Source organism: Erpetoichthys calabaricus, chromosome 15 (genome assembly GCF_900747795.2).
Source record: "Erpetoichthys calabaricus chromosome 15, fErpCal1.3, whole genome shotgun sequence".
NCBI lineage: Eukaryota > Metazoa > Chordata > Cladistia > Polypteriformes > Polypteridae > Erpetoichthys > Erpetoichthys calabaricus.
The window spans coordinates 77,134,830-77,146,641 of NC_041408.2; the positions used below are offsets into that span (position 1 = coordinate 77,134,830).

At 36.2% G+C, this 11,812-nt stretch overlaps 1 protein-coding gene across 2 annotated transcripts in view; it reads left to right on the forward strand.

Moving 5' to 3' along the window:
- LOC114666191 (CSC1-like protein 2) overlaps nt 1-11,812 on the forward strand; it is a 95,582-nt gene that overhangs the window by 67,471 nt on the left and 16,299 nt on the right. For both annotated transcript variants that reach the window (XM_028820951.2, XM_028820954.2), the window contains 8 exons: nt 5,044-5,167; nt 5,558-5,691; nt 6,736-6,873; nt 8,290-8,443; nt 9,296-9,402; nt 9,647-9,733; nt 9,850-9,915; nt 10,414-10,576. In XM_028820951.2, the coding sequence (XP_028676784.1) occupies nt 5,044-5,167; nt 5,558-5,691; nt 6,736-6,873; nt 8,290-8,443; nt 9,296-9,402; nt 9,647-9,733; nt 9,850-9,915; nt 10,414-10,576 (973 nt within the window). The remainder of the gene's footprint in view (nt 1-5,043; nt 5,168-5,557; nt 5,692-6,735; nt 6,874-8,289; nt 8,444-9,295; nt 9,403-9,646; nt 9,734-9,849; nt 9,916-10,413; nt 10,577-11,812) is intronic.

Consider the following 11,812-nt stretch of genomic DNA (forward strand, 5'->3'; position numbering starts at 1 on the left):
GAGCAGACAAAATTAAACATCGTCTTCAGCGTAGTCTTATTTTAACTTTTGATTAATAAAAGAATTGTGGATTTTGTATGTGTGACAAGGTACTGTACATTTCATGTGTGTATGACTGAATTTTTTAGCACAGTTAGAAATAAGAAGAGGGCTTGTAAGTTAAAAAAAAAAAAAAAAAAAAAAAACATTTCTGGGTAAATGACGACCTCTTGAAACACTGATTTTTAATACTCTAAATGGTTTAATGTAACATAATAAATAACTTGCTAATTATGGCATTTCAGGTAAATGGTACAAGAATCACCTAACATTTAATTCTTTAAAGTGTCTGTGAGCTTGATTTGTATTAACATGATATGCTTCCCTGTCAAACAAAGTGGTCCCAACAACAATGTATTTCACAAGTTAAAAATTAGAAAATGAGTTAATCTCACTACTCACCTCTGGTGGAAAGTGCAAGTGTATGCACACACAATAGTTTTAATTTTGTCTTGCAGTGGAAAATTACCACAGAAAGAGAGAGAAGGGAAGGAGGGAGTGAGGGCTGTATGGAAGACTTTTGCATAATTTGTGGACTTATTGTCCACAAGTCAAAATTCATTATTTTCTCGTCAGTAACATTAAAATGCACACAAAGCACTAGTTCAAGCATATAATTAATTCCTAAATTGGTGTTTAATGAAAATGTGAGATGTGACAAATGCAGAATTTCTTATTATTATCCTTTAAATGACAAAGTAATAAAGCATGTACAATAAAATGTACGGGGTAGGCAGCACTTTGAAATCCAGTACCATGGATAAGTGATCACTGACTTTTTAGAGAATTACAGTGATCCCTCGCTATATCGCGCTTCGCCTTTCGCGGCTTCACTCTATCGCGGATTTTATATGTAAGCATATTTAAATATATATCGCGGATTTTTCGCTGCTTCGCGGGTTTCTGCGGACAATGGGTCTTTTAATTTCTGGTACATGCTTCCTCAGTTGGTTTGCCCGGTTGATTTCATACAAGGGACGCTATTGGCAGATGGCTGAGAAGCTATCCAGCTTACTTTCTCTCTCTCTCTCTCTCTCTCTTGCGCTGACGTAGGGGGGTGTGAGCAGGGGGGCTGTGTGCAGCTGCTTCCTGAAGGACATGCTGCACGGAGCTTCGCATACTTAAAAGCTCAAAGGGCACGTATTGATTTTTTTTTATCTGTCTCTCGCTATCTCTCTCTATCTCTCTCTCTGTCTTCCTGCTCCTGACGGAGGGGGTGTGAACTGCCGCCTTCAACAGCTTTGTACCGGCGGTGCTTCGCATACTTAAAAGCCAAAAAGCCGTATTGATTTTTTTTTTGACTGCTTGCTTTGCACTCCTTTGAAAAGGAAGATATGTTTGCATTCTTTTAATTGTGAGACAGAACTGTCATCTCTGTCTTGTCATGGAGCACAGTTTAAACTTTTGAAAAAGAGACAAATTTTGTTTGCAGTGTTTGAATAACGTTCCTGTCTCTCTACAACCTCCTGTGTTTCTGCGCAAATCTGTGACCCAAGCATGACAATATAAAAATAACCATATAAACATATGGTTTCTACTTCGCGGATTTTCCTATTTCGCGGGTGGCTCTGGAACGCAACCCCCGCAATGGAGGAGGGATTACTGTATACAAAAATGTTTTTTAAATGAAATATGGTGACCTAAAAAATGGAAGACAACTACAGTGCTTGGCACAGTATGTAGATAAAAAGTGGAGGTGTTTTAAGTTTATAGCATGCAAAGCTTTATTGATATGCATCCCACAGAAAATACAATCCTTTAATTGTAGACCTTGTTCACGTTTTTACTCTCTCATAGATTTAACTTGTAGCATCACAACATTTTAAGCAAAAATAGCCTTTTAATAATATTTTATTGCTTTTATATAAAAACTGCCAAACACATAAATATCGCTGCACAACAATTTTTTTTTAAAAAGTCTTGCTTCCTGAAAAGTTTTTGCTGATTGTGACAGGTACATACTGGGTATGCAAAAATATAGTTTTGGTTTTACTGCATCACGTAGGAATTCAGAGAAATAGACATTTATATGTTTACTGACAATAATGTATTTAGTCACGTTTATGTTTCGCATAAGCTATTAAATTCAACAGAATTAAAAGTGTTTTGCTCCTGATTTTCTTTTGTAGTCAATGTCTGGTGCATCACGTTGCAGTGTCCAACAGTAGTCAGCAAGCACTGATGGATTCCAGTTGCCCTGGTATCGTTTCTCCATTGTAGCAATGTCCTGGTGAAAGCTTTCACCGTTTTCGTCACTGACAGCACCGACATTTGCGGGGAAGAAGTCCAAGTGTGAGTGGAGGAAATGAATCTTGAGTGACATGTTGCATTTCATTGTCTTATATGCTTTCAGAAGTTTGTCTACCAGCTGAATGTAGTTTGGGGCTCTGTAATTGCCCAGAAAATTGTCAGCAACGTCTTTGAAGGCTTTCCAGGCAATTTTTTCCAGCCCAACTAACAGATCTTCGAACCACTTGTCACTCATAACATGTCTGATCTGGAGGCCAACAAAAATGCCCTCTTTGATCTTGGCGTCAGTTATTCTTGGGAACATCTGTCTTAAATAACGAAAAAGTTTGCCTTCCTTGTTCAGTGCTTTCACGAAATTCTTCATGAGTCCCAGTTTTATGTGAAGAGCAGGCAAAAATATGTTTGCCGGGTCGACAAGCGATTCATGTGCCACATTTTTCAGTCCTGGAACTAACTTTTTACGGAGTGGCCAGTTCTGTTGAGAATAGTGCGACTCTTTGGCACGGCTGTCCCATTCACAGATGAAACAACAGTACTTTGTATAGCCAAACTGCAGTCCTAGTAGCAGAGCAGTGACTTTAAGATTTCCATAGATATTCCAGTTGTACCTGTTATACTGGACGTGCTTCAGCAACAGTTCCATATTCTCATACGTTTCTTTCATGTGTGCTGCATACCCAACATGTACTGAAAGGTAAACATTGCCATTGTGTAGCAGAACAGCTTTCAGGCTTAACATTGACAAATCAATAAAGAGACGCCACTCTTCCGGGTTGTGATCACAACCCAAAGCCGAAGACAATCCTTCAATGTCACAACAGAAACAGAGACTTTCGACTTGTGCAAACAATTTGGTTATATCATGATGTCAGCCTCGAAACAAAGAAATTTTCGTACCTGGTGACAGCAAACACCATTCCTGCAGTCTCGAACCCAGCAGCTTGTTTTTGCTTTTAAAAGACCCAAATCTCTGACCAAATCATTCAGTTTGGACTGTGTTATCAGATGTGGATCGCCTGAAGGGCACGGTTCAAAATCCAGGTCAATGTCACTGTCAGTACCCTGCATTGCAGTTTCTTTATCTGGTTCATCTAAGGTCCAGTCCTCTGGTGGTTTCGGAATTGGAAGACTGTTGTCATGTGGCACGGGTCTCATTGCTGAAGGCAAATTAGGATATTCAATTGACTTCTTGTTTTTGGCAGAGAAACCAGACATATTAGTCAAACAGAAGTAACAGTCCATCACATGGTCTTTCTGTTCTTGCCATATCATCGGAACAGCAAACGGCATCATTTTTCGAGTGCCTCTGAGCCAGGCTCTCAGACTGACAGCACATGTCTCACAGCAAATGTTAGGCACCCATTCCTTGTCTTGATCACCAATTTTGCAGCCGACATACAGATGATAAGCTTTCTTCAAAAGAGCAGTCATCCAATGTCTCTGAGGCGCAAGTGTATATTCGCCACAGATATAGCAGAATGTATCGCGGCTGTTAAGACATTGACGAGACATATCGCCCGACTCCAAAACGTCTATAGCATCAAGCTTACTTACTGTTATATTGCTACAGATACTATACATACACACTGACTGTCTATATTAACCAAATGAGCAGGATTGGTGTATGCAAGCCACCTTTATAGCATGCTGAGACAGCGTCAAGCTCGTTCAGACCTGCCCAGGATGTCAGCTTCGACAGAACAGCTTCCAACTGGGCCTGATTCCATGCCTGGATATGCCCAGGCTGTACAAACCGTTGTTGATAAGTCACTTACAGGAGCGAAAATGTTTGGATACAAATATAAGAAAAAATCATGACAAAACTGAAACGGTGCGTGTTGGGTGAATTTTGATGTCATATTCGTGATCAGCACCCAAAAATCTATAAGAAACACCCAACAGTGTTCAAGAAGCAAAAACTTTGTTGTGCAGTGTTAGTGTAAAATTAATTGTTTAACATTAGTGATCTATGCATTTTTTGGTTTTAATACAGAAGGATCAACCACTTTATTACATACGTATGGTGAGGGCTGGATACTAAAGTATCATTTCACATGTTCTATAGCATTCTCACTCTTGACGCTGCATTATAAAACATGAGAGTACACTGGGAGAAAAAAATTGTGGAGCAAAGTAATTAACGCTTTAAAGTTAATGTTTACTTATTACATTGTATTAATCATTTAAGACCTCCTAGAATGTACTTGGTGCACTGATTTTGCTTTTGCCTCTTTATTCAGGTAATAGTATTGTCACAGAAGTTGTAAACTAAAATAAATGCTTATGCTTGAACAACTTTTTGATTCATTTGCTAATTTCAAAGATATTCCATTTCTGTAATTTGCACAAAATTAATTGCCAGTCATCATTTAGATGATTGAAAACTGTTAGAGAAGACTTTGATAAAGTTTGTTGCCAAACAAAAAATCACTTTTTGCCAACCTGAATATTTGCCACTCTTTATTTGTTTATAAAGCATTATTTGTCTTCTTTAGCTCAGTCTACAGAAACTTAAGAATAATAAATTTTACAATATTTTGACATGCTGAAATCTTTAATTGCCTTTTAGGTTAACTTGCGTAATGAGGGCTTAAATGTTTAACAGGCATTTTTTCAATTTAAAGTTATTTGGCTTTCAAAGATGATAACATTTTTTTTACTGCGGAAAAAATACATGTTTTCTGTAGGGACCCATTATTAATGCCATTTTAGATTAACAAAATTCTTCAAGTATTATGTACCCTTTTATTTCAGGAAAAAAGCAGAACGTGGAAGGAAATTCTTTACAGATTTGATGGCAAAGGAACACATTCCCACAATGATCAACCCAAAACCATGTGGACATCTCTGCTGTTGTGTCATCAAGGGATGTGAGCAGGTAAGTGAGATTAAGGTACACTGCAAATGAAGACAAAGTGCTATCTTGACAGTTAATTCACACAGCATTCTCAGAGCTCCTAAGCAAAATGTATAATAATTTGACTGTGAGATAAAAGTACTTTTAAATTCTATGCAAAAGTACAGACCTTATGTTAAAGTCTCACACTTTTCCCTGTTTTTAATATAATAACATTGGGTTAGAAGAATTTGGACTTCGTAATGATGTAATTACGTTTTTCTAAATTTAATATTGTATGTTGTTTCCTGTAATACATTTTTATAGCTTAAAATTTACAGACCAATAGTGTTAACATCTTAACAAAAATAAGAGGGGTTATGCTGCATACTCTATACAAATGGTATTTACATTTTTTGTTCTGTCCCACAGGTGGAAGCAGTGGAATATTATACAAATTTGGAGGCTAGACTAAAGGAAGAGTATGTGAAAGAAAAGGGGAAGGTGTATGAAAAACCACTTGGAATGGGTTTTGTAACATTCCAGAATGAAGCAATGACTGCAGTGTAAGGAAATATTCTGTAGTGATCATCACTGGCCTCCATGCAGCAGATACAGCTTTTCATCTTTTAACTGATGTTTTGTTTTTCCCTTTCAGATTATTTTTATACTAGTTGTTTGTGGGACGGCATGGTGGCACAGTGGGTAGCGCTGCTGCCTTGCAGTTAGGAGACCCGGGTTCGCTTCCTGGGTCGTCCCTGAGTGGAGTTTGCATGTTCTCCCCGTGTCTGCATGGATTTTCTCCGGGGTGCTCCGGTTTACTCCCACAGTCCATAAACGTGCAGGTTAGGTGCATTGGCGATTCTAAATTGTCCCTAGTGTGTGCTTGATGTGCGTGCGTGTGCGCCCTGCGGTGGACTGGCGCCCTGCCTGGGGTTTGTTTCCTGCTTTCCGCCCTGTGTTGGCTGGGATTGGCTCCAGCAGACCCCCGTGACCCTGTAGTTAGGATATAGCGGTTTGGATAATGGATGGATAGTTGTTTGTAGTTTAGGTAGCACAGTGTTTAGCTTCATATGCCGTTTTAGTCACAGACCAATTGATGTGTGTAATTTGCACCGTCACCCTGTGCTCATGTAATTTTTTCTCAAGATGCTCTCATTGTACATTTTAGGTTGCCTATTAACTCTTTTAAGTTTTGCCTTTGGCAGTGAGTGTGCCCTGCATGAGACTGGTACCATGTCCCTGAGCTGCTTTCTGCCTTGCACTCATTTTTGTCCCCTTTTAGTTTATAAAAGTAATTAATGCATGATTTTGTCATGTTAGACAGAAGTTGTTAAATTTATATATTGCTGGTGTTATTTCCCCCATATTTTGTTTACTTATTTAAATTTTCAGTCACTACGGTTACTTACATTGTCTTAAAAAAAGATTAAGAACCAATTTAACAAATAATTTACACAAAACATAATACTTGAGAAAATATGCTTGAAGTTTGTTTTAAATTAAATGCAGTAAAACTTCAGAATTAAAGTGTTTGACTTCTTGATGTATAATATTAAATGTGCCAGTATGTATGTATAATTAGATTTTTCTTTTTTTCTTCTCCCCAGGATCTTGAAAGATTTCAATGCATGTAAGTGCCAAGGCTGTAAATGCAGGATGGAGCCTCAACATTCTCAGTTCAGTGAAGGCCTCCATGTACATAACTGGACGGTCACCTACGCCCCTGATCCTCAGAATGTATACTGGTAAGATACATTTTTATGCTTCTTGTATTAACTAATCTCTCTTATCCAGGCACTTCCTGCCTTGCGTTTAGTATCAGTGCAACAGATGAGAAGTGGGTTTGGAAAAAGATTGAACAGAGTGTCTGATATGTATTTAGAATGTGTTTGTTCACAGCTAAACATGAAAAGAGTTGAATACAACAAATTGTGTTTTTGACCATTTTCCTAGTATGCATTATTTTAGCCTTGCCATTTTACTAAATATTACAGAAGTCAACAACTTGCTTGAACATCATTTAAGGTCCGCTTCCATAGCTATTATTGATGAAGTATAATTGCATTCAATGTTGATCTTGTTCATTTTCTTTAATGTATTAAATCTGGTTATTTGGGCGACTACACGTTTCTTTTATCTTGAATTGTTTGTTTTAGTTTTATAGGAGAATATATAAAAGAATAATCATCACTCTTCAAACATGTCCTCGGTGTCATCTGTTATAATAATCAATTATCCTCTTTTGACATAACTATATATCCAAAAGCAGCAGGGCAAATGTAGAGTATATTCAAGATTAAGGTTTTCATTTTCACATGAATATGCATTGTTGAATTTGATTGTTTAGTATTTGTGGAATTAACTTAGGACACCTTCTGTCACATCACAATATGACCGGATACCAATGGAAGACAAAGAAGAGCTGCTACAATTTTACGATTACTTTTTATTAAATTTCAGAAGATTTTTGAAAAGTTTTTGTAGGTTATTAAAAATCAAGTTACATTTCTTCAGACATTAAATATAAGTAAAAAAAAAAACCAGCAGTTTAAATACTGTATACTAATCCAGGGTGTTTATTTTATTCAGCCCCTTTAAATGGAATGTCACTTGATATTCTGATTATTTTCATTCTTTGGACTTATTTACACATAAGCAGTATATACTTCATGTTGTACTGAAAAAATTAAATAAATGAAACATCTTTTTCCATTTTGCAAAAATTAATTGGATAATTTGTCTTGAACTGGGGAGACATTTTATATTAACATACTTGCCAGAAGGGATACTTTGGATTCTTCTAAAAAAGGATCAATGAGCATTTTGTTACTACACACAACAAATGGCATAGCATGAGCATGTCAAAAATGATACCCTTGAGCATGCACATTGCAAGTGACATTGTAAGCATTGTAGACTACAGACACAGTTGGTGAATGTGTTTAAATATAGTTTCACTTCTGCATTTAGATTTAAGCAGTAGACCAATAGGTCATACTGTATCTTATTTCAAACTTTTGAGTAACTTGAACTGCAGATACATAATTATTGATCATACTTGTGTGAATTTATCTTGAACCTATATGAAATACATATTAAAGACTGTTTTCAGTATTGAACATGACTTTATCTGAATCTGACATTTGTTTTGGTATTGACAGGGAGCACCTGCAACTTGGAGGTATATCATGGTGGCTGAGATGCTTGGTTATCAACTGTATCCTCTTCATTTTGCTGTTCTTTCTAACTACACCTGCGATCATCATCACCACAATGGACAAATTTAATGTCACCAAACCGGTTGAGTATTTAAATGTATGTACCAGAGTTACAATATTATGTTATTAATTTTTTTTTAATGTGTGTGAAGTCCCATGTTAAAGTACCAATGCCTGGTATCTTATGAGCAACACTTTACCTTGCTGGAGGCATATATCATTTGTGGACTTTTTTCTTTAGCACAAATTTATTGATATCATTTGTTTCTAAGATACTGTTATTTTTAAGAATTCTTTCCTTTCTCTGCAATGATTTAATTTCTTTAAAAACTATGCATGTAATTTCCAATTACTCTAGCCATTTCTCTTTGAGTTATTAGAGTCCACTTCCAGGAGAATGTGACATTTCTGTTCTTTACTCTGTCGGAGTTAAGACTACTTTCAACATTATTTTAACTGCAAGCTGAAATTGTTAAAAATCAAACTGTTTTGCAGTATTCAGGTTCCATTGCTACTTGTGCCAATTCATCTTTTAACTCACTTATCAAGTTCAGGGTAATAGGGAGAGTTACCTATTACAGAAGCATTGGGCCCAGAGTGGGAATCATCAGCCCAGGACAAGGGGCTCTGCCATTGCGGAGCATACTCACTCATACTCTCATATACCCACTAACTCGTTCAGTGTTTGGTTAGACTCACTAATTCCTGTAACATACAAATCTTAGAGATGTGAGAGGGATACCAGAGTACCTGAAAGAAAACCCACACAGACACTGAAAAAATGTACAGACTTTACACAGGCATGGTATAGTCTGTGTGTGTTTTTCCTGCTTTTCTTAAAATGGTTTAATTTCTTTATTTTGTTTAAAAAAAAAATGAAATCATATTGTGGTGTCTGAAGTTTTTCTCTTCTTGTAAAACAGCTCATGATGCCTCCTTTCTTTCACAGAACCCAATAATCACCCAGTTTTTTCCTACTCTGCTGCTATGGGCATTCTCTGCCCTTCTACCAACTATAGTTTATTACTCTGCCTTCTTTGAGTCTCATTGGACCAGGTATGCATTCTGCATTTTACCATTACACTGTATATTGTTTGGTATTCTTCAGTGGTTGACATTTTTGTCTAAGATGTGTTATTGGTACATTATCTTTTCTGTTTTTCTCCAAGATGCCATGTTGTTTTTTTTTTTCTTGGCAGCTAAAGACATTTTTATCAGGTCATGTGTCAGGTGTGCTGTCAGTATTAGATAAATAACTCCCAAGTTCCATTTTTGTGAGTCTTATGCTTTTTTTCCCTAGGTCAGGTGAGAATCGAACAACAATGCATAAATGTTACACCTTTCTTATATTTATGGTCTTGCTTCTGCCATCACTGGGACTGAGCAGGTATGAATATTCAAATATTAACTGTTAAATACAGTTCTTAAATAATCTGTGTGTATTTTGTTTTAATTGCTATTCATAAACTATTCTTTACTGTTGCTTTATTTGGGCCTTTTCAGCTTGGATGTTTTCTTTCGATGGTTGTTTGACAAGAAATTCTTAGCAGAAGCCAAAATCAGGTTTGAGTAAGTGTATTTTTCGTATTTTGGTACACTTTATTAATCCCTGAGGGGAAATTGTCTTTTTGCATGACCTATATGGGGCCATACTTAATGGTACGGCTTGATTTTTATGTTTTGGAGAAAAAAAAATTAGCATTGGTATAATGATTTATAAAGAGAAAAAAAAACAAAAAATAAAATAAACTTTCCAAAGAATTTTTTATTCTTAATTGAAATATTATAATTCAAGCTTGTGACGTGCCTCTTAACTTTTAGGATCTTTGGGTTAGAATTTTGGTCTTTGTTAAAAAAAACGTTTTTGAGCAAGTAGAAGTTGTTTGTAATTTATTTTGTATGAGCTTGTTAGTGGGAAGAGGCCTTTCTCTAGGAGAACACAACTGCAAAAGTAAAAACTCTGCTTATAATATGGAATCTCTGTTATTTGAATTCTACCCTTGTTCTGATTGCTTAAGCTACTTTAGTAGTACTCACAGTATTAATATAAATATTTCCTTTTTTAAGGTGTGTTTTTCTCCCAGACAATGGGGCTTTCTTTGTGAACTATGTTATTGCCTCTGCTTTCATTGGTAATGCCATGGATTTGCTGAGAATCCCAGGGCTACTCATGTACATGATCCGACTGTGTCTGGCCCGATCTGCAGCTGAGCGGCGCAATGTTAAACGAGTAGGTTATCAAGTTTTTTTTTTTTTTTGTTTTTTTTTTTATTTCATCAATAAGCAACAGGATTCTGGAGAAGACACGCTGAGACTATTAGAAGTATTTGCTTATTTATTATATTTATCGACTAAATAAAATATATTAGATTAAATTGCCTGCTTGCCTATAAACAATTTCTGATTTTTGTGCCTTTTTACTCACTCATACAGTAATTGCCTAGAGGTTACAAAAATACACATTTTCAACAGCTGTGGTCATATTTTTCTTGTTTGTTTGTATTTTCTGTTTTCATTTAGAGCAGGCTGATTATTATTAAATGTTACACATTATGTATTATTGGGCTACAAATTTTCTCTTTGTTTAATTTTGTGTAGTAATAATTATTCATGTTGAGACTTCACTGTATGCTTTGAGCTTGGTCATACCTCAGATTTCTCACCATGGATGTTGGGTTGAGTATCAAATAAGCCACTTTGAATTTCTGTTTAAATGTAGTAGGTTGAGCATCATGCCCAAACCTTTGTATCTCTGATATAGCTGACATCAGTAATGATGTATGTCTTTGTTTTTACTTGCACTTGATTTGTTACCTGAACAGTGGAATGGTGGCTCTGAGGCTAAGGATCTGTGCTGGTATCCAGAAGGTTGCTGGTTCAAATCCCCGTCACTGCCAAAAGAAATCCTACTCTGCTGGGCCCTTGAGCAACACTATAACTTAACCTATAATTGCTCCAGGGGCACTGTGCAATGGCTGACCCTGTGCTCTGACCCCAAGGGGTATGCGAAAACTTAACAAATTCCTAATACAAGAAATAAAGAACAAAAAATAATTAAATAAATGAATAAATAAATAGATTATATAGAATATCAGTAACTGCACACTTTTAAAATAAAGTTACCCAGATTCATTATCTACACTTACTTTTTCTAGCTTTTCAAATGTCCTATTCAAATTAAATAATATAAAAGAGTGTGTGTGTATGTACAGTATTTACAGTATGTGTAATATAAATATGTATATATACTACTGTGAAAAGCAGGTTTCCTCAAGCATGGTCCTGGAGGACTGCAGTGGCTACAGGTTTTCATTCCAGCCAGTTTGCTAATTAGAACTCAGTCCTTGCTGATAATGAAATGTGGTATTTTTATATTCCTTGTTAGTGCTTTCAAATTTTACTTACAATGTAGATCAGAGGTCCTCAATTACAGTCCTGTAGGTCTGTAGTGGCTGGTTTTCACTTG